This window comes from Stenella coeruleoalba (genome assembly GCF_951394435.1).
Source record: "Stenella coeruleoalba genome assembly, chromosome: 4".
Classification (NCBI taxonomy): Eukaryota; Metazoa; Chordata; class Mammalia; order Artiodactyla; family Delphinidae; genus Stenella; species Stenella coeruleoalba.
In genome coordinates, this window is record NC_137149.1 from 72675913 (window position 1) to 72700508 (window position 24596).

Here is a 24596-nt window from a genome sequence, read left to right on the forward strand (position 1 = left end):
ATACAAATTGGACATCTCTTTCCTTCACTCTAAGGAGCCCAAATCATATAAGATTAAAGTAGTGAAACACTTTTCATCAATGGGAAAGTACCTGGCTTGGTATTTTCACTTAATAAATATTCACTGAATCAAAATCTATCAAATTATTTCTCCTATCCAACCCATAAAGGGAACGATTCATGAACAGTTTCATCACTGGATCAATCCACCAAAGAATTACTTAGAATGAATGGAACCAAATTATGCCGTTTAATCAAGGCAACTTGCTCATAACTGTAGCCCTTCCCTATTAATTCTTGGCATTGTTTGCAGATACTCACTTTACCAGCAAGCAAGGTGGCCCACATCAACCCACATGAACCAAGAGGGGTGAAACCCGGTCCAGGAACTATACTCAAACCAATCATGGTCAATGGGTCACAGATGCCCTGGCCAGATCACCCTCACATTCTCTTGTTAATTCTGGAAACAGTTACCTAACCCAGTAAGCCGCTAATTCCTTTTAACACTCTGCTGCCCCAGTACCTTAAGTCTCTTTACTTTTTACCTGTTTTTATTCTTCCATCTCTGCTTATGACTCCTCCGGGCTCAACACTGATGACATAGATTGGCAAATTCCACTCCTTATGTGATGCTCCCCCTGCAACGGTCATGCCGAGTGATTCACTGGGGTCTTTTTGGACACTTACCACCTTCTCATGACAAGTGACCACAGGGTGGAGGGGCTGAAGGCACAGACAGAAAAACAAATATAGCACATTTATTCGTAAGTGGCTTTGCATTTCTTTCATACAAAAAACTACCAAGATTGCATAAATATATGATGGTGGTTCTTGGTCGTACATAGAGAGAAGGAAGGAGAGAGAGGCAGAGAACGCCTCACTTGGTCCTCACTCTCAACAGAGTTACATTGTCCCAAATTCCTTAGGCTGACTCAGAGAAAATTTATATTCCAAATGAGAGAAGTAAAAAATGGGAAGAGGAATAGGTTGGAGACCACTGGAGAAATATTAAGTATACAAAGTGAATTGCACCCAAAATTTTTCAGGTGATCCATTTATTCCTGATACAGTGAGTCAACGTTTCGTAAAACTCTCGTCATGCATGAATATCAGGAAGTTTTTCTAGGTTAAAATGTAACCATATTTAAATTAAATAGTTCCAGTTTAATTTATGCAGGTAATCAATTACAGAAATCCTCAAAGAAAAATAATGAATTTCCTAGATATTATACTCTAAAATCTCACCAATATCTAGGTTTGCCCCAGCTGACAACTTTACTCTTACTTTAGCAGTCCTAAATAATGTGCAGTTATAGCCTTTAATTTTATTACATAAAACATAATATATACATTATGTAATACACAATGTAGACCAACTTTTCAAAAGCAAATTAATTGTGATTTGATTCAACAACACTAGATTAAAAACATTGAAGCCACATTCAACATTATCTTGAAGCAATAAGAGTAGGTCAAGGGTACTGCTTTATCAATGAATATGTATCAATATATATTTTTCAAAAAAGCTATTCTCCTTCCTGCTTGGGCAGTGACCTAGGAGACTAGATGGGCATTTGCTCTGCAAATAAATACTTATAACACTTGATCAAACCTCCAAAAGTCTATGGTTCAAAACATAGCTTATAGTTCTATCTAAAGAAAGAAAATTTAAAAACACATCTGACAAAAATAACCAAGCTACAGAACAAAATATAAGTATACTACCTTTCATTTTTTTAAAAAAAAGGAGGGAAATAAGAATTTGTACTGATACTTGCATTTTCATAAAGAAATTCCGGAAGAAAAAGTGGCTTCATGGGGGTGGAGGGGGAAACTGGGCAGATCAGGGAAGGGTGAGAAACTTAATATATACTTTCCATTTTTTGAACCCTGTGAATATATTATCTATGCAACAAATCAAATGAATTATAATCAAACTTCTGTAAATTTGATGGTTGACATTATACAGAACTAATGCTTGCATGTACAGAATCAATTTTTAATGCTTCATTATGAAGCAAGATAAGCCTAGGATTTTTGTGCATTTATTATCTGATGATTTCCTATGGTTTTAAATAACCCACGTCTGTTTTAATGGCCTTACTGTATACAGTAATGCCCTGTGACTGTATCCCTAGCCCTGAACATTGTGTTTAACACATTGATGATGATAAGTACATGTTTGTCGAATAAATGGATGGATGAATTGCAAATTGCCACATTGTTTTTGATAGTAATAGAATAATAAATTGGAAATTAAGATTATAGCAAGGTATATGTTACAATTAGTACTTGTAAGGTCTGGGTTGTGTTTATATAAACCTTAGAACTTTGAAGTGCCCGGTAGATTGGTTGTCAGATGAGGACCATAAAACTGAAATGGGGCTTTCTTCAGAGAAAAGTTTCAAGACAAGACAAGCAAGTAACAGTATGAACATAGTGGTCCTAGCATGCTAGCTGAGGCAAAGGAGTAGACTTGGAGAGGATCTCAAGATCTGTCCTTAGTACATGACTTTTCCTTTTTAAAAAGCAATTAGATTCAGAATGTCTCTTCCTTTAACCACAAATATCTCTCAAAAGATCTTGGGCTTCCCTGGTGGCGCAGTGGTTGAGAGTCCGCCTGCCGATGCAGGGGACACGGGTTCGTGCCCCGGTCCAGGAAGATCCCGCATGCCGCGGAGCGGCTGGGCCTGTGAACCATGGCCGCTGAGCCTACGCGTCCGGAGCCTGTGCTCCGCAATGGGAGATGCCACAACAGTAAAAAAAAAAAAAAAAAAAAAAAAATATCCCAGCTTGGAGATGCAGGCAGTTCTGAAATGCCCCCAACTCAGGGCAAAGCTTTAAACCCAGAGACTCCAACAGGCTGCCCTGCTGCTTCAGCTTGTTCCTGGGGATATTCATAAGGCATTTATTCCCTGTGCTCTCAAAGACGGGCTTAACTCCATTATTTCTAGGGGGCCTGGGGTATTGTAGGGGTAGTTAATCTCTCAAGGTGATGCCTTATACACATATGGAATGCTCTGGAAAATAAGGACATCTTTTATGATGTAAATACACACACACACACACACACTCTTTATCTCTTCTTGAACAGCTGCCTAGTATTTCATTGTGTGAATATGCCATATCCACCATTAGTGACCTTTTGGGTTTTTTAGTCTTTCACGAAATTAAACAGTGTCACTGTGAACATCCTTAGACACACATATCTTGTGCACTTGTGTAAATATTTCTTCAGGCTAATGTCCTAGAAGTATAACTGCTAAATCAAAGAGCCTGAGCATTTAACATTTTGATAGATATTGATAAATTACCTTTGAAACAGCTCTATCATTTATAATCTCAACAATACGCTGTGAAAATGCTAATTTCCCACAATTCATCCAGTACTGGGTTTTAGCAATACAGTATTTATAACGTTTACCCAGGTGAAAAAAATTCCAATAATTTAATTGCCTTTCTAGTAGAAAGTTTGAACATCGTTTGTTGCTATTTGGGTTCTATATAATTTTAAAAAATTAATTAATTAATTTTTGGCTGTGTTGGGTCTTCGTTTCTGTGCGAGGGCTTTCTCTAGTTGCAGTGAGCTGGGGCCACTCTTCATCGCGGTGCGCGGACCTCAGTGTCGCGGCCTCTCTTGTTGCGGAGCACAAGCTCCAGACGCGCAGGCTCAGTAGTTGTGGCGCACGGGCCTAGTTGCTCGGCGGCACATGGGATCTTCCCAGACCAGGGCTCGAACCCGTGTCCCCTGCATAGGCAGGCAGATTCTCAACCACTGCGCCACCAGGGAAGCGCTATTTGGGTTCTAATAGTAATAAGCGAGAGATTTTATAACACTGTAATCACTCCAGGTTCCTCTGACTTCATCTATAAAATGGGTCAGAATGCCCACATACAGCAAACCTGTGGCTAAAAGAAATGCAGTTAAATGGAAGATACGGCTTTTATCTGAGGATACTTTGGTTAAAAAATGTGTTATTAAATTCATGTGAAAGCAGCAAAATGACATATCCTATGAAATATTCCAGAAGTTCCATTGGCTTCTCTCCTGCCACTCCAGTTAATAGGGCGTGTTACTGAGGCCTTACTTATTTTGTCATGAATAAATATTGCCTGAATAATGTACAGACTGGACAGCTACTCCTTTAGGAAAAGAAAAAATTATTTGTTGTTTACTTCCATGTGTCAGGCCAGGAAAACCAAGGCTCACCATTAAAAAAAAAATTTGATCAATGAATCACAACTGGCAGGAGAAAGATTGAGTGCTGAAACCTAGGATGTCTGACCCTAAATCCTTGCTCTCCCCTGTACACCGCTCTGCTTTTAGAGGTACCATTTAAACACGTGATATAAATTAATCTATCAAGTTTCAGGTGATGGTCAGAAAAACACACATGAAAGAATTAATTACCCAATTATTCCAGAAAGAATTTGTCTCACTGAATAGAGAACTCAAACCAACTTTAACGCTGTCAAATAAAATACATGACATATAAGATTTGAATGCTGAAAGCTATGTCCTCCCGGCTGCAGAGATGTGCTGTCTATGCTTTCAGATACAAGTCCCTGGAGACAGAGTCTTTCCATCACACCTCCTCAGTGCTTACCAAGCAGTCTTGCTGCACTGAGCACAGGGATGTTTTGTCGAGCAGGTACAGGCTCAGCATGAATGTCTGGGCTACCCCAAATCAAGGTGTCCTGTGCCTCTGACAGCCACTCGGTTCCCCACCAGAGAGAGATCCATGTTAGGGACAGGAAAACCCGAGTCATCATCCCTTGACACCCCGAACCCTTCACACCCAGAGTTGCCTAGCTTTGGTTGGGAGAAGAAGAGCTACATACGACAGAGATCTTCTTTTCCACCCGTGTTCTGTCCCCACCCCCTTCCCTACTGTGGAGACCTCAGACTATTCCCTAATGTTTAAAAATATAATTTTTTATGACACAGTTCAAACTGATTAAAAAGTATCACGGGCACCTGTATACTCATCATTCAGCTCTTAAAATACGTTATGGACTGTTTGCTTTGGATTTTTAAAAGAAAACATTTCAGACGTATAATAAAAGTATAAAGATGAACATAATGACCTACCCGTGTACTCTGCAACGCAGCATCAGAAATACAGGTTCTGTGTGCAGCTCAAGTCCCTCTGTGATTTTCCTCTGGTCACGTTCCCTTTCCTCTCCCACAGAGGTAACCACACTCCTAAATTTGATGCCTGTCATTCTTTAACTTTTCAATTGGCTAAAAACTTCTCTGTCTCACAAATCTTGGTTTGCCGCCTTTGGTATTTCTTTGAATCATTTAAGCTCCTACTTTCAAAAAGCCATGTTGCTTCCTAAATAAAACTTTAGTAGGATCATAAAAAACTAAATCATCAAATGTCTATGTGTCTTAGTTTAGTTTTAAATATGCCAGTGTGTGTGTGTGTGTACATTTCAGAAGGCAGATAGAACTATACATTAAAATGAAAATAATTACAGGTTCCCACTAGGCCAGTCTGTTATATATGTTTTCCAGGAACTGGACACATGACAGGAGGTTGCAGCAAAAATATTTTCAGATGACTTCGGCTGTTTCCATGATTCATGATGGTTAGGCGGAAGGGAATATAACGCCCCCAGTGCTGGTGGAAGCTGTGTTCTTAGCGGTGTAATGAACCAGAATATAATATGGTCTAGTTAACTCAACTATAATCGGATTAAAACTTTAATTAATTGAGCTAATAAGCTAGTTTTCCATTAATAAATACCATTGGTTTAATTTAAACACTAATGGTATTTATTAGCCAAAAGACACCAGGGAGTCCTTATCCATAAAAGGTTTTAGCAGGAGGTACTTGGGTTTTCTAGATTGTTTATTGTAAATAAACCTGAAATTTATGGATTTATGGGGCATGGCTGTCTGGCTGGCTGGAGAAAGGAGAGGTGGTATAGCTCTGTAGGCTGTGCAGTTAACAGTATATAAAAGCAGAGGTATTCCAAAATCAAAAATTTGAGTACTGTTTCTGTATCCACTGCTCAAAAACTCAAACTCATGAGTTATTCCAAACTGAAACACAGCCTTATGTAGAATGTAGGCATTCCTTAATCTCTGTTGCAAGACGAATGGGCTACCTATAAGATTTTAGCGACAAGTGATTTAACGAAACCAGGTCCCAGGAGGAATGATGGCTAGAAACTCATTGCCATCACAACAGGATGCCAAGCTAAGGCTATAGGACACTGAATTTGCACTAAACAAGGTTTATGTTGCTTAGATCCCCATCCAAATGAAGAGGTTACAGTATTGTCTCTAATAAAAGCCATGACAGAAGTACGTATCGCACTGAGTCACCTCACTTAAAGATAGGCTACACTTTGCTGCCCTGAAGGAGGCATTCTGCCTAGAGATGCATTCCGCTTCATCCACAGTGTTTTAAAATTTTTCTGGAATTTAACGCCAGAAGGACATATGGTCTCTGGTTTGTCCCAATCCCACCGCTCCCTAATGTTACATGAACTTCAAGTGTTTTTATTATCTTCCTGGGTCCTTCTTGCAAAAACAAACTTCCTAAAGGGGAATCATTAATTTTCAGGCAGACTGGGAACTTCAAAAACTAGAAACCAAGCAAACCTCTTGCTTCATTGCAAAGTGAATGGGAGCAGTCCTTAAACAAAATGCCTGTTGGAAAAACACGACATCCATCTGGCTTAGGCTAGAAATTAGGTCCCCATATGAGGTCTGGTTTTCAAGATCAGGTTTCAACACTCTCATGCACCTTCCTCTCTCCTGCTTGGATGAAAGACACCTGTTATCTCACCAGTTCTCAAAGATGGGATTTGGGGCTTTCCATTTTACAAGACAAGTCAAATAGTGTTTAAGTGATGAAGTACAGAGGTGACACTCAAAAATGTTCAAGTATGCAGCCTTCCCAAGAAAGAGCTCCCTGCAGGAGCTGTGGACTGGGCCTCACCTTGGGAGTGTTGCTCCTGTCCCCTGGGCCTGGGGACCAGCTGCCGCTGCTGTTCCAGCCAGCTTCCTGAAAGATGTCAGGACTCCGCTGCCGATGCTGGCGGGACACGACGAGGTGAATGCGCCTTTCACTGGCCTGTGTGATAAGACACAGGTGTTAGCCACTCTGAGCTTCCATTCAAAGCACCCAGCACCAGTGGCTTACCAAGATATGAGTTTGGTTTTACTTTTATGAAAAAAAATTATTTCTAGTATTTTCCATGGCCATGCCCGCTTTGTAATTTAGCAAGAACTTGAGTTATTTCCTTTATCCCTAAATCGGGTAATGAACGTCGCTTCAAGGGAAAAACTAGGGAAGGTTTGACTCATTCAACAGTCTTTGAAAAGACACTGTTGGACGTCGCTAATTTATGTTTAATGAATGGGCTCCACTGCACACAAGCCATGTCTGTAGGACTTTCCAGCTAGAACAGAATGTACAGCGTAAAGTGGTAGCCCAGCCCAAATCCCAGATCAAAGGTCTAAGACACAGGTAAACAATAAAGAAAAAGAAATGGAGTTGGTGGCAGCAACACCACCACTGCAGGAAGAGGAATCCTGTGTCTGACAGTTTCAAACATTGGGGCATTGGAAAGGATGAGCGTTTCAGAAATCTGAGGATGATGGCAGGTTATAATGCAGCCTGATCAAACGCCTTTCCCTTGATCCTTTTTTATGTGACAGCCGCTAATTGTGATGACTAGTCCTCTCTGCTATGTACCCTGACACTTGGACAGAGCATTGCAAATAGCAAACGCACTGATTATTAGGAAGGTTCATTCCACACCATAAATTTACCTGTTGGCTCTCTGCCACAGATGAGTTTCACTTGTGTCTGAGAGTGTGGGTCATTATTCCAGAACTGCTGACTATTGAGGTTCCAGATCTGCAGGCCAGATAGACCAGACCTTGGACCTGTGAAACGTCCAGAACAAGGCTCCCTGATGGTCCAAGATGAAGTAGTCTGCTGACCTCCCTGTCACTTGAGTAAAAGCTGACCGTGGCTAAGTCATGACTAGATTTGATTAGAAACCAGGAAAGGCTAGGTTTGAGGACAAGGAAGGCGGAGAAGAGAGGAATAAGTTCTCCCCTCTACATCTCATCCCCAGACGGCTCCGCATCACAGCACAGACGGACAGTGGCCTGCCTGCCTTCTTGCTTCACAGGCACAGATGTCACACCATGGACAAGTCAGGTCGTGAAAGGAGGCCATGGAAAGTCCACGCTCTTCTCCATGGGCTCAGACAATGGGAGTGGAGATATTCGCTTCCTGCCTCTCCGCAGCTTCCTTCTCATCGCTCCCACTCTCCGGAACAGGGACCTTGTCTTACAACCTTAAGCAATAAGAACCCACCAATAGATCAAATCCCCACAGTTGTCCAGCCCAAACCTTCATGACTTTACATTCTTATATTAATGTCTCTTCTCGGCGATCTCTTGAAGAAGCTTAGGGGTCATCAGTTGGGTGGCTATACATGAGATGAATGTTTAAAAACACCTGCTGAAGTGCAATGTCTATTGTAAACATCATGGTGGATGGTGGGCCAGGAGAGTTGACTCATTTCACATAAACGTAGGAAACCCTACAAAGAAAGTCTAAGTCCTTCACTCACTCTCCTTCACATCATCACCTCTGCTGCCCTGCCCAGTCATCACTTACATACCCTTCCTCTGCTCATTTGCCTATCTTGAATTCCCTGGTGTCTCTCATCATATATAAAGCCTGTGTCACAACAGGATAAAAAATAACAAGCCCAGGAAACAATACTGAAGTAAGCTGACATGAAGAACTATGGTATTAACCAACTAAACTGAGTTCTTGGAAGAATATTTTGTAATAACTGTCTCTTTCTTTATACCGTAGGCCTCACTTATCCAAATGAGGTTATCTCATTTGGAACTTTCTGAAGGAAAAAATTACTAAAAGATAAGAAGTGGCAAACATTCAAGTCAAAACTTCAACTGCTGAGCCCAGATGCGCTCCTTATCTTCAGGGAAACTCCGACGTTTTGAAGGATCTCAGTGGTGGTGGTGGGTTTGTGTCCAGGCCCACATGTTGTACCATGTCAATTCAGGACCAGCAGCAGTGGCAGGCCCAACCAGCTCATGATAATTGAGAAAATCTGAGACTTTTACATACTGAATCAACTTGCTACGCAAAATCCCAAATGCCAAGAAGTAGCCTAAGAGCTATTTAATTCGCATTTTCCAGCACGAATTTCTCACTGGATTTTCAAATGCCGACTTTGGCGGGAATACACCCCAATAAATAGCCCTGGTATCAACTTACTTGGAAATAAATTCCCTGCAAGGCTGGATCTCCAGCTCTTACCAGCCACCTTATAAATTGCTCTCAGAGAGATTCTATTTGATGCTTTCTTACCAAGCATTTGAAGTTGAAGGTGGAAAATGGGCTAATGTGTTTATCCTGGCTCTAATTCTCAGCAATAGCTGGATTCAGTGTCAAGAAATGGCCCTTAGCACCAGATAGCCTTTCCTTCCACTGGTGTGAATGTGGGGTGAGTGTGAGAAGAGGGGAGTCACAGAAAGACTGAATTAAGGAGAGAATGGCATGAACTTGTTTATTTCATACTCACATAATCTGTGCCAGGAAGATGGGGGCAGCAGGCCTGTCATTTAAATAACAAACCTTGGGACTTCCCTGACTGTCCGGTGGTAAAGAATCCGCCTTCCAATGCAAGGGACACAGGTTCTATCCCTGGTCGGGGAACTAAGATCCCACACGCCATGGGGCACCTAAGCCCGCAGGCCACTACTACTGAGCTCGCGTGCCTCAACTAGAGAGACTGTGTGCTGCCAACTGCAGAGCCCACGCACTCCGGAGCCCATGTGCCACAACTGCAGAGTCCAAGTGTTCTAGAGCCCACATACCACAATTAGAGAAGAGAAAACCCACACGCCACAACTAGAGAGAAGCCCGGGCGCTGCAACAAAAGATTCTGCATGCCTCAGTGAAGATCCCGCATGGCGCAACTAAGACCGACGCAGCCAAAAAATAAACAAACAAAAATAAATTTTAAAAAAATAACCGACACTCAAAGGAAGAGGGAGCACAGCATCTTTCTTGCATTTCTTGGGATGCTGTAATTTGGGCAAAAGGACTGTTTAACAATTGTGACTCTTTCAAGTGGCAGACCAGGCTAGAGGTAAATCCTTTTTACTTTTTCCTCTCCTCTCTTCTCTTCTCTCCCTTAAACATTCTAGATCTAGACAAATTCTGGACACAGTGGTTACCAGTTGCACAGCCTGGCTGCTGTATCATTTTCTTTCTACTCTAAGAGCCCAAGCATTAACTCCCTCTTCTCCTTTCTTTGGCTAGGGGGAAGGGATTCTGCTGGCCTCTATGTTCTCCCCTGTGGACCTCCGCTTGTTGGCAGGTCTCTTCTACAAACATTCTGTCCCTGTGGCTGACAGGTGCCTGCTCTGGACCAGCCACTGCACTAAGAGCCTTGGGAACATGGCTCCTGCCCTCAGAGAGCTTGTCCTACTTCAGGGAGAGTCAGAAGCAGGGGCCAGGAAAGAGATATGGGTAGCACACAAAGGAGTCTCCTGAGGTGGGACCAATTGCTTCCAGCTGAAAAAAACAGGACAAATCTCATATTCAGAGAAAACCAGAGGGCTAAAACCGAGTAGCATTTCTCATGGAAAGGCTTGTCTTTGTTTTGTGTGATGACTTTCTCTCTGCGCTTTTGAGATTTGACTCAAAACTGCCTATATTGTTTATACGATGGGAGTAAGCAGAGGTCACGGAAGGCAGCCATAGGCCGGCAGCCTCATTTATATTTAGCCCATTTCAAAATAATACGATCCCATCTCTTACAGTTGGAAGGAAGAGTCTGAGAGCGCTACACTAATGCCTCACAGGGCAAGCATCTTCCATCGCGTTCACCTTGGAAACGGCTCTTTTCTCTACAAAATCCACTATGGTTCATAAGAACTGCAGGGTGCAACACGGACCAGAAGCTTCACAGAGAGATGGAAATCAAAGATGCCACTGCACAAGGGGCCAGGAGAGGCATTTTGCAGAGCTGTGAGCCCAGGGAGACTTTGTACTGACCCAGTGTTGCATGGGTCCATGCGGGGGCTGTTTAGCCAGTAATAACTAGGGCAGAGCAAGAGTTGATAGAGTACCTGTACTTCAAGGTGTGACGTAGCCAAAGGCTCTACCTATTCATTTGCGAAGGAAGATTGGAGTTAAACCAAATGTACTCTAGCATTTGCTGCTTTTTAACCATATATACATATATATATATATATGCATATGCTTAAAAAAAACATTTGGTGAACTGTAATTCATGTGGGTTTGGTCACTGCATTGATATATTAGCTTCATAAAATATCAAGTTAAGAGCTACCACACTCGTGCCCCCTCAATGCCACAGGGTATAATTCTACACAAACACATAAAACAGAGGACTCCAAACTGACTGTTGGGCATTGAGATTGTGCTGCCCTCAGCAGACAGACCATGTACACGGCCCCCTTTATGACATAGTATAGACCCACTTGACTGGAGGTCCCTCTTCTTACAGAGATAAGAGCTGTAGTTGGATTTATAATAATAAGCTATTTACAGAGTTCGTCTCTACTTAGTGCTCCAGCCATTAGCATCAGAGGTCTTTTCTTTTTTTTAACAAATAATTATAGTTTTATTTTTTATTTCCAAAGATACTGTAGTATATAATAGAACGTTACATGTCACGTGCAAGATGCAATAACTCTTCCTATCCCTTCAAAGGAATATCCCAGCCATAGGTCACTCTGTGGGAAGACTGAAAAAATTTGCTGCTATGTAACTCTTCCCATGGCATTATAGTTTCTATCCTCAAGAGGTCATAGACTCCACTGTATTTGATAGAATCTGGGTCTAAGGCTGGCTCAGGTCTGGAATCTGAGAGAGGGATTGTGATTTTTCAATACCAGCTATAAGCCAAGAGAATTAACTGTTAAACTATGAAAAGCAGTAAGAGTTTGGTTATTTTACGGAATAAAACACCAACACTAACAATCAGCGATTTTCTTATATATCTTTTTTTTTCAAGGTAACAGTAGTGTTTTTTTAATTACACACATCTATAAACCTAATAAATAGATTTTCTGTATTTTTTTTTATACAGCAGGTTGTTATTAGTCATCCATTTTATACACATCAGTGTATACATGTCAATCCCAATCTCCCAACTCATACCACCACCACGATCCCTCCCCCAACCTGCCGCTTTCCCCCTTGGTGTCCATACGTTTGTTCTCTACATCTGTGTCTCGATTTCTGCCCTGCAAGCTGGTTCACCTGTACAATTTTTCTAGGTTCCACATATATGCGTTAATATATGATATTTGTTTTTCTCTGACTTACTTCACTCTGTATAACAGTCTCTAGATCCATCCACATCTCAACAAATGACCCAATTACGTTCCTTTTTATGGCTGAGTAATATTCCATTGCATATATGTACCACATCTTCTTTATATATTTGTCTGTCGCTGGGCATTTAGGTTGCTTCCATGACCTGGCTATTATAAGTAGTGCTGCAATGAACATTGGGGGGCATGTGTCTTTTTGAATTGTGGTTTTCTCTGGGTATATGCCCAGCAGTGGGATTGCTAGACCATATGGTAATTCTATTTTTAGTTCTTAAAGGAACCTCCATACTGTTCTCCATAGTGGCTGAATCAGTTTACATTCCCACCAACAGTGCGAGAGGGTTCCCTTTTCTCCACACCCTCTCCAGCAGTTGTTTGTAGATTTTCTGATGGTGCCCATTCTAACTGGTTTTGATTTGCATTTCTCTAATAATTAGTGATGTTGAGCAGCTTTTCATGTGCTTCTTGGTCATCTGTATGTCTTCTTTGGAGAAATGTCTATTTAGGTCTTCTGCCCATTTTTGGATTGGGTGGTTTGTTTTTTTAATATTGAGCTGCATGAGCTGTTTATATATTTTGGAGATAAATCCTATGTCCGTTGATTCGTTTGCAAATATTTTCTCCCATTCTGAGGGTTGTCTTTTCATCTTGTTTATGGTTTCCTTTGCTGTGCAAAAGCTTTGAAGTTTCGTTAGGTCCCATTTGTTTATTTTTGTTTCTATTTCCATTACTCAAGGAGGTGGATCAACATAGAGCTTGCTTTGATTTATGTCAAAGAGTGTTCTTTCTATGTCTTCCTCTAAGAGTTTTATAGTGTCCCGTCTTACATTTAGGTCTCTAATCCATTTTGAGTTTATTTTTGTGTATGGTGTTAGGGAGTGTTCTAATTTCTTTCTTTTATATGTAGTTGTCCAGTTTTCCCAGCACCACTTATTGAAGAGACTGTCTTTTCTCCATTGTATATCCTTGCCTCCTTTGTCATAGATTAGTTGACCACAGGTGTGTGGGTTTACCTCTGGGCTTTCTATCTTGTTTCATTGATCTATGTTTCTGTTTTTGTGCCAGTACCATATTGTCTTGATTACTGTAGCTTTGTAGTATAGTCTGATGTCAGGAAGTCTGATTCCTCCAGCTCCATTTTTTTCCCTCAAGACTGCTTTGGCTATTCGGGGTCTTTTGTGTCTCCATACAAATTTTAAGATTTTTTGTTCTAGTTCCGTAAAAAATGCCATTGGTAATTTGATAAGGATTGCATTGAATCTGTAGTTTGCTTTGGGTAGTATAGTCATTTTCACAATATTGATTCTTCCAATCCAAGAACATGCTATATCTCTCCATCTGTTGGTATCATCTTTAATTTCTTTCATCAGTGTCTTATAGTTTTCTGCATATAGGTCTTTTGTCTCCTTAGGTAGGTTTATTCCTAGGTATTTTATTCTTTTTGTTGCAGTGGTAAATGGGAGTGTTTCCTTAATTTCTTTCAGATTTTTCATCATTAGTGTATAGGAATGCAAGAGATTTCTGTGCATTAAGTTTGTATCCTGCAAATTTACCAAATTCATTGATTAGCTCTAGTAGTTTTCTGGTGGCATCTTTAGGATTCTCTATGTATAGTATCATGTCATCTGCAAACAGTGACAGTTTTACTTCTTCTTTTCCCATCTGTACTCTTTTTATTTCTTTTTCTTCTCTGATTGCCATGGCTAGGACTTCCGAAACTATGTTGAATAATAGCAGTGACAGTGGGCATCCTTGTCTTGTTCCTGATCTTAGAGGAAATGCTTTCATGTTTTCACTATTGAGAATGATGTTTGCTGTGGGTCTGTCATATATGGCCTTTAGTATGTTGAGGTAGGTTCCCTCTATGCTCACTTTCTGGAGAGCTTTTTTTTTTTTTCGGTACACGGGCCTCTCACAGTTGTGGCCTCTCCCTTTGCGGAGCACAGGCTCCAGACGCGCAGGCTCAGCGGCCATCGCTCACGGGCCTAGCCTCTCCACGGCATGTGGGATCTTCCCGGACCGGGGCACGAACCCGTGTCCCCTGCATCAGCAGGCGGACTCTCAACCACTGCGCCATCAGGGAAGCCCTTCTAGAGAGTTTTTTATCATAAATGGGTGTTGAATTTTGTCAAAAGTTTTTCTGCATCTATTGAGATGATCATATGGTTTTTATTCTTCAATTTGTTACTATGGTGTATCACATTGATAGATTTGCATATACTGAAGAACCTTGCATCCCTGGGATAAATCCCACTTGATCATAGTATATGGTAGTTTTAATGTGTTGTTGGATTCTGTTTGCCAGTATTTTGTTGAGGATTTTTGCATCTATATTCATCAGTGATATTGGGCTGTAATTTTCTTTTTTTGTAGTATCTCGGTTTTCGTATCAGGCTGATGGTGGCCTAATAAAATGAGTTTGCGAGTGTTCCTTCCTCTGCAATGTTTTGGAAGAGTTTGAGAAGGATGTGTGTTAGCTCTTCTCTAAATGTTTGATAGAATTCACCTGTGAAGCCATCTGGTCCTGGACTTTTGTTTGTTGGAAGATTTTTAATCACAGTTTCACTTTCATTACTTGTGACTGGTCTGTTCATATTTTCTATTTCATCCTGGTTCAGTCTTGGAATGTTATACCTTTCTAAGAATTTGTCCATTTCTTCCAAGTTGTCCATTTTACTGGCATACAGTTGCTTGTAGTAGTCTCTTAGGATGCTTTGTATTTCTGCTGTGTCTGTTGTAAATTCTCCTTTTCCATTTCTCATTTTATTGATTTGAGTCTGCTCCCTCTTTTTGTTGATGAGTCTGGCTAATGGTTTATCAATTTTGTTTATCTTCTCATAGAACCAGCTTTTAGTTTTACTGATCTTTGCTATTGTTTTCTTTGTTTCTATTTCATTTATTTCTGCTCTGATCTTTATGATTTCTTTTCTTCTGCTAACTTTGGGTTTTGTTTGTTTTTCTTTCTCTAGTTCCTTTAGGTGTAAGGTTAGATTATTTATTTGAGATTTTTCTTGTTTCTTGAGGTAGGCTTGTATAGCTATAAACTTCCCTCTTAGAACTGCTTTTGCTGCATCCCATAGGTTTTGGACTGTTGTGTTTTCATTGTCAGTTGTCTCTAGGTATGTTTTGATTTCCTCTTTGATTTCTTCAGTGATCTCTTGGTTATTTAGTAACATAGTGTTTAGCCTCCATGTGTTTGTGTTTTTTACGTTTTTTCCTTGTAATTCATTTCTAATCTCATAGCATAGTGGTCAGAAAAGTTGCTTGATATGATTTCAATTTTCTTAAATTTACTGAGGCTTCATTATCAAGCCTCATTTACTGAGGCTTCAATATCACTGAGGCTATTCTCCAGGATAGATCACCCAAGATGTGATCTATCCTGGAGAATGTTCCATGCACACTTAAGAAAGTATAATCTGCTGTTTTTTGGATGGAATGTCCTATAAATATCAATTAAATCTATCTGGTCTATTGTGTCATTTAAAGCTTCTGTTTCCTTATTTTCATTTTGGATGATCTGTCCATTGGTGTAAGTGAGGTGTTAAAGTCCCCCACTACTATTGTGTTACTGTCGATTTCCTCTTTTATAGCTGTTAGCAGTTGCCTTATATATTGAGGTGCTCCTATGTTGGGTGCATATATACTTATAATTGTTATATCTTCTACTTGGATTGATCCCTTGATCATTATGTAGTGTCCTTCCTTGTCTCTTGTAATAGTCTTTGTTTTAAAGTCTATTTTCTCTGATATGAGTACTGCTACTCCAGCTTTCTTTTGATTACCATTTGCATGGAATATCTTTTTCTATCCCCTCACTTTCTGTCTGTACGTGTCCCTAGGTCTGAAGTGGGTCTCTTGTTGACAGCATATATATGGGTCTTGTTTTTGTATCCATTCAGCAAGCCTGTGTCTTTTGTTTGGAGCATTTAATCCATTCACGTTTAAGGTAATTATCGATATGTATGTTCCTATGACCATTTTCTTAACTGTTTTGGGTTTGTTTTTGTAGGTCCTTTTCTTCTCTTGTGTTTCCCACTTAGAGAAGTTCCTTTAGCATTTGTTGTACAGCTGGTTTGGTGGTGCTGAATTCTCTTAGCTTTTGCTTGTCTGCAAAGCTTTTGATTTCTCCATCGAATCTGAATGAGATTCTTGCCGGGTAGAGTAATCTTGGTTGTAGGTTCTTCCCTTTCAGCACTTTAAGTATATCATGCCACTCCCTTCTGGATTGTAGTGTTTGTGCTGAGAAATCAGCTGTTAACCTTATGGCAGTTCCCTTTTATGTTATTTGTCATTTTTCCCTTACTGTTTTCAATAATTTTTGTTTGCCTTTAATTTTTGCCAATTTGATGACTATGTGTCTTGGCGTGTTTCTCCTTGGGTTTATCCTGTATGGGACTTGCTGCACTTCTTGGACTTGGGTGGCTATTTCCTTTCCCATGTTAGGGAAGTTTTCAACTATAATCTCTTCAAATATTTTCTCAGCTCCTTTCTCTCTCTCTTCTCCTTCTGGAACGACTATAATGTGAATGTTGGTGCGTTTAAAGTTGTCCCAGAGGTCTCTTAGGCTGTCTTCATTTCTTTTCATTCTTTTTTCTTTATTCTGTTCCGCAGCAGTGAATTCCACCATTCTGTCTTCCAGGTCACTTATCCGTTCTTCTGCCTCAGTTATTCTGCTATTGATTCCTTCTAGTGTAATTTTCATTTCAGTTATTTTATTGTTCATCTCTGTTTGTTTGTTAATTCTTCTAGGTGTTTGTTAAACATTTCTTGCATCTTCTCAATCTTTGCCGCCATTTTTTTCCCAAAGTCCTGGATCATCTTCACTATCATTATTCTGAATTCTTTTTCTGGAAGGTTTCCTATCTCCACTTCATTTAGTTGTTTTTCTGGGGTTTTATCTCCTTTCTTCATCTGGTACATAGCCCTCTGCCTTTTCATCTTGTCTATCTTTCTGTGAATGTGGTTTTTGTTCCACAGGCTGCAGGACTGTAGTTCTTCTTGCTTCTACTGTCTGCCCTCTGGTGGATGAAGCTATCTAAGAGGCTTGTGCAGGTTTCCTGATGGGAGGGACTGGTGGTGGGTAGAGCTGGGTGTTGCTCTGGTGGGCAGAGCTCAGTAAAACTTTAATCCACTTGACTGCTGATGGGTGGGGCTGGGTTCCCTCCCTATTGGTTGTTTGGCCTGAGGCAACCCAACACTGGAGCCTACCTGGGCTCTTTGGTGAGGCTAATGGTAGACTCTGGGAGGGCTCACGCCAAGGAGTACTTCCCAGAACTTCTGCTGCCAGTGTCCTTGTCCGCACGGTGAACCACAGCCACACCCTGCCTCTGCAGGAGACCCTCTAACACTAGCAGGTAGGTCTGGTTCAGTCTCCCCTAGGGTCACTGCTCCTTCTGCTGGGTCTCGACACACACACTACTTTGTGTGTGCCCTCCAAGAGTGGAGTCTCTGTTTCCCCCAGTCTTGTCGAAGTCCTGCTATCAAATCCTACTAGCCTTCAAAGTCTGATTCTCTAGGAATTCCTCCTCCCATGACAGACCCCCAGGTTGGGAAGCCTGACGTGGGGCTCAGAACCTTCATTCCAGTGGGTGGACTTCTGTGGTATAAGTGTTCTCTAGTCTGTGAGTCACCCACCCAGCAGTTATGGGATTTGATTTTGCTGTGATTGCAAAATCACCCCTCCTACCGTCTCATTGTGGCTTCTCCTTTGTCTTTGGATGTGGGGTATATTTTTTGGTGAGTTCCAGTGTCTTCCTGTCAATGACTGTCCAGCAGCTAGTTGTGATTCTGGTGTTCTCACAAGAGGGAGTGAGAGCACGTCCTTCTACTCTGCCATCTTGGTTCAGGCCTTAGCATCAGAGGTCTTAATGACCATTTCTTTAAAAAAATTCATCCTGCATCCGCATTCTCCACTGGTCTTTTCCAAGCATCCCAGAGTGAGACAGCCTAGCTTTAACTGTGGGGATGGTTCTTCCTGAACTTTTAGGGGCTGCCCCACTTTAGCTCCCCTTCCAGCTAGGGCTCAAGTATCATTTTCAGTTCATCTATCTTGTGCTCACCAAGCCCCAGGGAACTGTGGAGCACTGGTTGCACACAGCCAGGAAGCCACAGCTACGGAAGAGATGGCAGACATCATCTAATCCAACATTTCCTCTGTAGTTTGTGCTTTAATTCCACTCCAAAATCCTTGCCGTGTTGTCACCCAGCTCATGCTTCAGTGCCTCCAATGACAAGGAACTGTGTCCCAAGGCAGTACAGCACTAATAAGCAAGTTTTTTAGACAGCACTAATTAGCAAGTTTGTCCTTAGGTTGAGTTTAAATTTGTCTTTCCCTTGCTTGCCCATTGGTTCTAGTCATGCCCTCTCGGGCAACCCCAAATCAATTTCCATGTGACAAGCCTATTTGAAAATAGCTCTCATTGCCCTCCCTGATCTCTTTTCCTTTCCAGATCAAGTATTCCTAGTTTCTTCACTGTTTAACATGTTTTCAAGTCCCCACAAAAACTTGATGAACTCTTGATGACTTGCTGTAAAAAAGCTGAGTTGGGTGTGCGTATGAGATTTGGACCTAGAAGACAAATCCTGGTCTGACCATCAGAGCAGGGACTTTTTTTGGATGGACCAGCTGCACCTGGGACCCCACTGATGGAGTTCCCATTTTGCCATTTCACTTGTGCACAGGGATTGTCTCTATGTTCTATGGAGCCAAGAACTCCATAGATGTCTGTCTTCATTATTACTGCATAACTGAAAGATGACAGGGAAGCTCCCAAGACGCTGCTGTGAAACACATCACAGCAGTGCAACCTGGCTCTGAGATCACATGTGGCACATGGACCCTACCTGGCAATACAGACAACAGGAGGCATCTGAACAGGGTTACCCACTGATATGCTAGAAAAATAACAAAGTTGTCAGCCATTCCTGTTGACATGGCAACATACTGCACAATGAGGTACAGAAACAAAACCCTTGCCTAACGGTCCTGCCAGTGAGCAAGAGAACATTTGAGAAACAGAAATCTCTCTCACTAAAAGGAAATCCTCCTGCACTGTTGGTGGGAATGTAAGTTGGTGCAGCCACTGTGGAAAACAGTATGGAGGTTCCACAAAAAACTAAAAACAGAATTACCATATGATCCAGTAATCCCACTCCTGGGCATATATCCAGACAAATCTGTAATTCAGAAAGATACATGCAGCCCTATGTTCATAGCAGCACTATTCACAATAGCCAAGACATGGAAGCAACCTAAGGGTCCATCGACAGATGAATGGATAAACAAGATGTGGTATATATATACAATGGAATATTACTCAGCCATAAAAAAGAATGAAATAATGCCATTTGCAGCAACATGGATGGACCTAGAGATTATCATACTAAGTGAAGTCAGACACAGAAAGACAAATATCACATGATATCACTTATATGTGGAATCAAAAATATGACACAAATAACTTATCTACAAAACAGAAACAGACTCACAGACACAGAAAACAGACTTGTGGCTGCCAAGGGGGAGGGGGTACGGGGGAGTTTGGGATTAGCAGATGGAAACTATTATATATAGAATGGATAAACAACAAGGTTCTACTGTATAGCACAGGGAACTATATTCATTATCTTGTGATAAACCATAATGGAAGAGAATATGAAAAAATATATGTATAACTAAATCACTTTGCTGTACAGCAGAAATTAATACAACATTGTAAATCAACTATACTTGAATAAAAAAGTTAAAAAAAAAAAAAAAGTCTCACTAAGCAATAAGTTAGGGCTCCAGAATTACAACTCTAGGATGAGCTGATGGTGTGCTGTTTGTTGCTAGTCCCTATAAAATGAGCTTAGTGAAAGCAAATCTGGTGTGTGTTGACTTGCTCACCACCGAGACTTTAGCACCTGGCATACACAGAGCCTGGTACATTCTGAAAAGAATTGTATCTTCTCTAGAGAGGCAGCAGCTCCTTTAGTGAGTTAAGGGTGACCAGAATCTCGCAAAGGAAAAGGGAAATTAAGGAGGGTTTGAGGAAAAGTGCTGAATAGGACCTTAGGATTTGACAAGGGTAGAAAAGAAGATTTGAGACAGCAATTTGATCTATTTTTCCCACTAGACTTTAGCTCCAGGTACATATTTATGTTCCCAGAAGCATATCTTATAAGTGCTAAGAAATTAACGATGACAGTCTGACTTATACAGGGTCATACAGATGTCAGTGACAAGCTCAAAATAAGAAATTAATTCCTGAGTAAGCAGAATGACCTAAGTTCTCAAACACCATTTCTTTTATGGTATCTGGAAGTTACTCTGAGTCTGTTCCGTGGTAAAAACAGAACAAAATCATGTAGGGGAATATGAGAGTTGGAGAAGGGTAGTGAAGTTTCAAGATCTCCTACTATTTGGAGTGTAGCTGGGCAGGAGATTCACTCATAAAATTCTGAGTCGAAAGGCTGAACAGTTTTGCAAGTCATGCTTTAATCATGAATGCATGGAATTTGGAGCCCTATATAAAAATCATTTGGACTCTAAGAATTCAGCTCAAGAGAATGTTTTTAAAATTAAAAAAAACTGTTTAGTCTTATGTGCATTAAATTTACTACCATACTGCATTAAGAAAATTTGTTTAGATAGGGATTTGATTTTATATTAGCTGTGCTAGTCTATTAGAAAACACACACATACACACAGAACTGTCAGGTCTTATTTCTTGGCCATTCTTACTGGCTCCAGGGGACAAAAGTTCTGCCCCAGAACTCATGAGCTGGAATCACGTATTTAGAACAAATGTAGGCAATGGAGTAGTCCATTATTTAATTTCTGGCTCTGTCTAAAGGCCTATCACATTCTTTTAAGAAGTCTGAAGAAGCTGCTTGTCAATTGTTCTTTGGTGAAGTAACTTCTCATTTAAATATTAATTCATGTGAGGGGAAAAAAAATCACACAGGCCAGTATTAACAAAAACCCCTTGTATCACAACCTCTGCGAATGGCTTTGAATTATTTCAACTTCTGCATCGAGTCTGGGAAGCTGGCTAAGAAAAAAAGGTACAAAAAAGAGATACTCAAATTTGAAATCCATCATTGCTTTCTTCATTTATTAACTGTATATATTTGAACTCCTAAATATGAATTCACTGATCCATAACTGCAGGTAGATGAGAGCATCTCAAAACAGGCCTAACTCTCAGCAGAGATCATTCTCATATTGAATATTGCGTAGATATATGCGGAACCTCCCAGGTTTGGGATGTTGAAATGTCTTTTTCCCCCCTAGGGTCTCAAACCTTTGGCCCATATATCTTTGTTCTATTATTTTAGGTATGACACCAGACAGTTCAACAACTCTCGTAGAGAGATTTTAGTCAAAAAGCTTAAATTGACAAGGGAGAAATATAAAGTTGTACTAAGTTGCTAAATAAGGCAATTGCCCCATAATTGAAGCTTCTGTCTCCATCGCGTTTGTCTCTGAGAGGAGTGCAACTCTCCATCTGTCTAACTCTGGAGCCTGGCCCTTAGGGCTGCTGCTGAGTGAGCCAAGGCTAGGGCTCCACATATGTAAAGCTGGTCAAAGTTAAGACAGTTGTGGCTTCTCTGTAATAACTTTTCCCCGAAATAATGTAGAAAAAGGCAGAATGTGTGGGACTGTGGGAGAAAACATGACCAAAAGGACATGTTGTTTGGGAATTTCTTTGTAAGGCAAATATGATTCATGCAGTGGACACACAAGGCCAATGCAGCCACGGATTGGTTGGAAATTTGAGTCTCAGCTTTTGAAGGGCACTTAGTTTAATCGCCCCAGCTTGGTGTGTGTTACGAGTATCTCACAAATAAAATTCATGCTTGAGATCGCTTAACTGAGTTTGCCCAGCATTCTACCTTTTCCATTTCTTTTCCAACTAGTTTTGCCCACGTTTGTTTTTTTTTCTCCCTCCTCTTCCTCTGCCTATAAAGCACACTGGCTTTGTTTGGTAAGCAGAAGAATCGTTGAGGAAATTCCACTGTTAGGCAAGATTTTATTTCATAAATTAACTTTCTCAGGGAAAAAATAGTTTCCTCTTCTGTTACTAATCTACAAAAGTAGAATGTCACGTGTAATCAAGAGTTTTCCAAGTGACGTGAGTAAGGGAGTTTTTCTTTCACCTACTGGGAAGGATAGCTGGCAGATCATCTTCAGAATGTGAGCTGCACTGACTGACCTGCAGAGGGAGTTGACAAGTGTAACAGGGAAAAAAAAACTGATGATCACCCAAGAGTCTGCTTTTTAAGGAGAAGAAAATCATGCTTAGAGTGCAGTTTCTTCACAAAGAAAAAACCAAGGGCTTTTCCTTTTCCATGGATTAATATTTTCAAAAACATTGTCTATATCCTGTTCTCACCCATTGGCACATACAGGCTACACCACCTGCTCAGTGCTGACTTAATTGTATTTGAGGAGAGGTGGGAATGTATTCCAAGCTCCAAGGGGCCAGGACTGTGTCAGTCTTGTTCACCGTTGTACTACACACCTCTTGGCACTTAGAAGGTGCTCAACCAATAATCACTGAGCAAATTCAAGGCGACAACAAGTAGAGTTCTATCTTGGGGACAAATAACGTAAAAGTGGATTTGGTGCTTGTTCTTCAGTAAATGGTTTGACAAAAAATATCCCTATGAGATGGGATTAATGTGTGAATTATATATAATTATACATTTTTATAATTTGACTAAACTTATTCATTCAAATATTTATTGAGTGCCTATTACTGCCAGGCATATCTCTAAGTGCTTGAGATATAATACTCTATTGTACTATACTATGCTAGATTGGCAGGTAATAATACAATAATTTGTTGGTAGAAGGTAAAGAAGATTAGGGACTTCCCTGGTGGTCCAGTGGTTAAGACTTAGCACTTCCAATGCCGCGGGCATGGGTTCGATCCCTGGTTGGGGAACTAAGATCTCACAAGCCGTGTGGCATGGCCAAAAAAAGAAGATCAAGAAGATTAGGGGATACAGAATTGAGAATTGAGGGTGGGAGATGCCACTTTAAGTGGGATTGTCAGCGAAGGTGTCTCTGAGGAGGTGACATTTGAGGAGAGACCTGAGTGAAGTGTAGGAGTTCTATAGACATTTGTAAGAGTCTTTTGATCAGAGGGACAGCAAGAACACCAGCCTTGAGTTGAGAAAGTTCTTAAAAATATTTGAGGAATAGCAAGAAGGCAGTGTGACTGAGCATGGTTAAACAAGGGGGAGAATACCAGAAATTCTCCCCCATCTGCTTAAGATGAGGTTGCAGAGACAACTAAAGACCAGATTAGCATGGCTTTGCAGGTCACTGTAAGGATTTGGAGTTTTAATCTGAGTGCCTTGGGAAGCGCCAGAGAGCTGAGGGCAAGAAAGCGACATGGTGGAATTGACTCTGTAAAGTGGTCATTCTAATTGCTGAGTCGAGAGAGAGGCGAGGAGCATGGAATATGGAAGCAAGGAGACCAGTTAAGAGGTTCTTGCAGTGGCCTAGACCAAAGATAATGGTGGCCTGGCTGATCCAAGCCATGGAGTTGGTGAGAGATGAATTGTAGGCTGGGGATGCAGAAGAGTAACGATTCTTTTTGGTCCAAGTAACTGAGAAAATGGCGGTGCCATTTCTAGAGGTGAGGAAAGACTGAGAGGAAGAGCAGGTTTGGAAAGGGGTGGAGCGGGGAGAAGTCAAGGGTTCACTTTTGGACATTAAATTTGAGATGCGTTTTAGACAGCCACATGGAGATACCAAGCAGGCAGCTGTCTATGCAAGTGTGGTGTTCAAAGAAGTTGGAGCTGGGCATGTGAACTTGGGAATAGACGGCATAAAGTGCAGAAAGGAAATGTCTCTTGTAACTCTGGTTTTGTGCTCCCCCGGCTCCACAGGGCGTGACCTCAGGCCCCACAGGGCAGATGGACGGCCATCAGGTTAAGAATCACCTTGGAACTGGGGCACCATCAGAAGTCCCAGCTTGGGGACCAAAGCACCACATGTACTTCCTGTCCTGGTGGCTGGAGGAAGCAGGGTAAGTCCCCTTGCACCCTCTGCCTCAGGCTTTCCACCTTTAAAATGGCAATAATTTCATCCGCTGCTTGGTTCTCCTCAAAAGAGAGGGATAAGATACCACACATACGACAGTGAAAAGAGTTGCCGACACCTGGAAGAGCTCCATGACTGGAACCCAAGGGTAGGGAGATGTGTTTGTACTGAG

General features: G+C 41.2%; 1 protein-coding gene across 2 annotated transcripts in view; it reads right to left on the minus strand.

Annotated features, from left to right (window-relative positions):
• Positions 1 to 24596, minus strand: part of LNX1 (ligand of numb-protein X 1) — a gene marked incomplete at both ends in the record, with an annotated part of 120348 nt that overhangs the window by 9935 nt on the left and 85817 nt on the right. For both annotated transcript variants that reach the window (XM_079920854.1, XM_079920855.1), the window contains 2 exons: positions 548 to 725; positions 6959 to 7093. In XM_079920854.1, coding sequence (XP_079776980.1) covers positions 548 to 725; positions 6959 to 7093 — 313 coding nt within the window. The remainder of the gene's footprint in view (positions 1 to 547; positions 726 to 6958; positions 7094 to 24596) is intronic.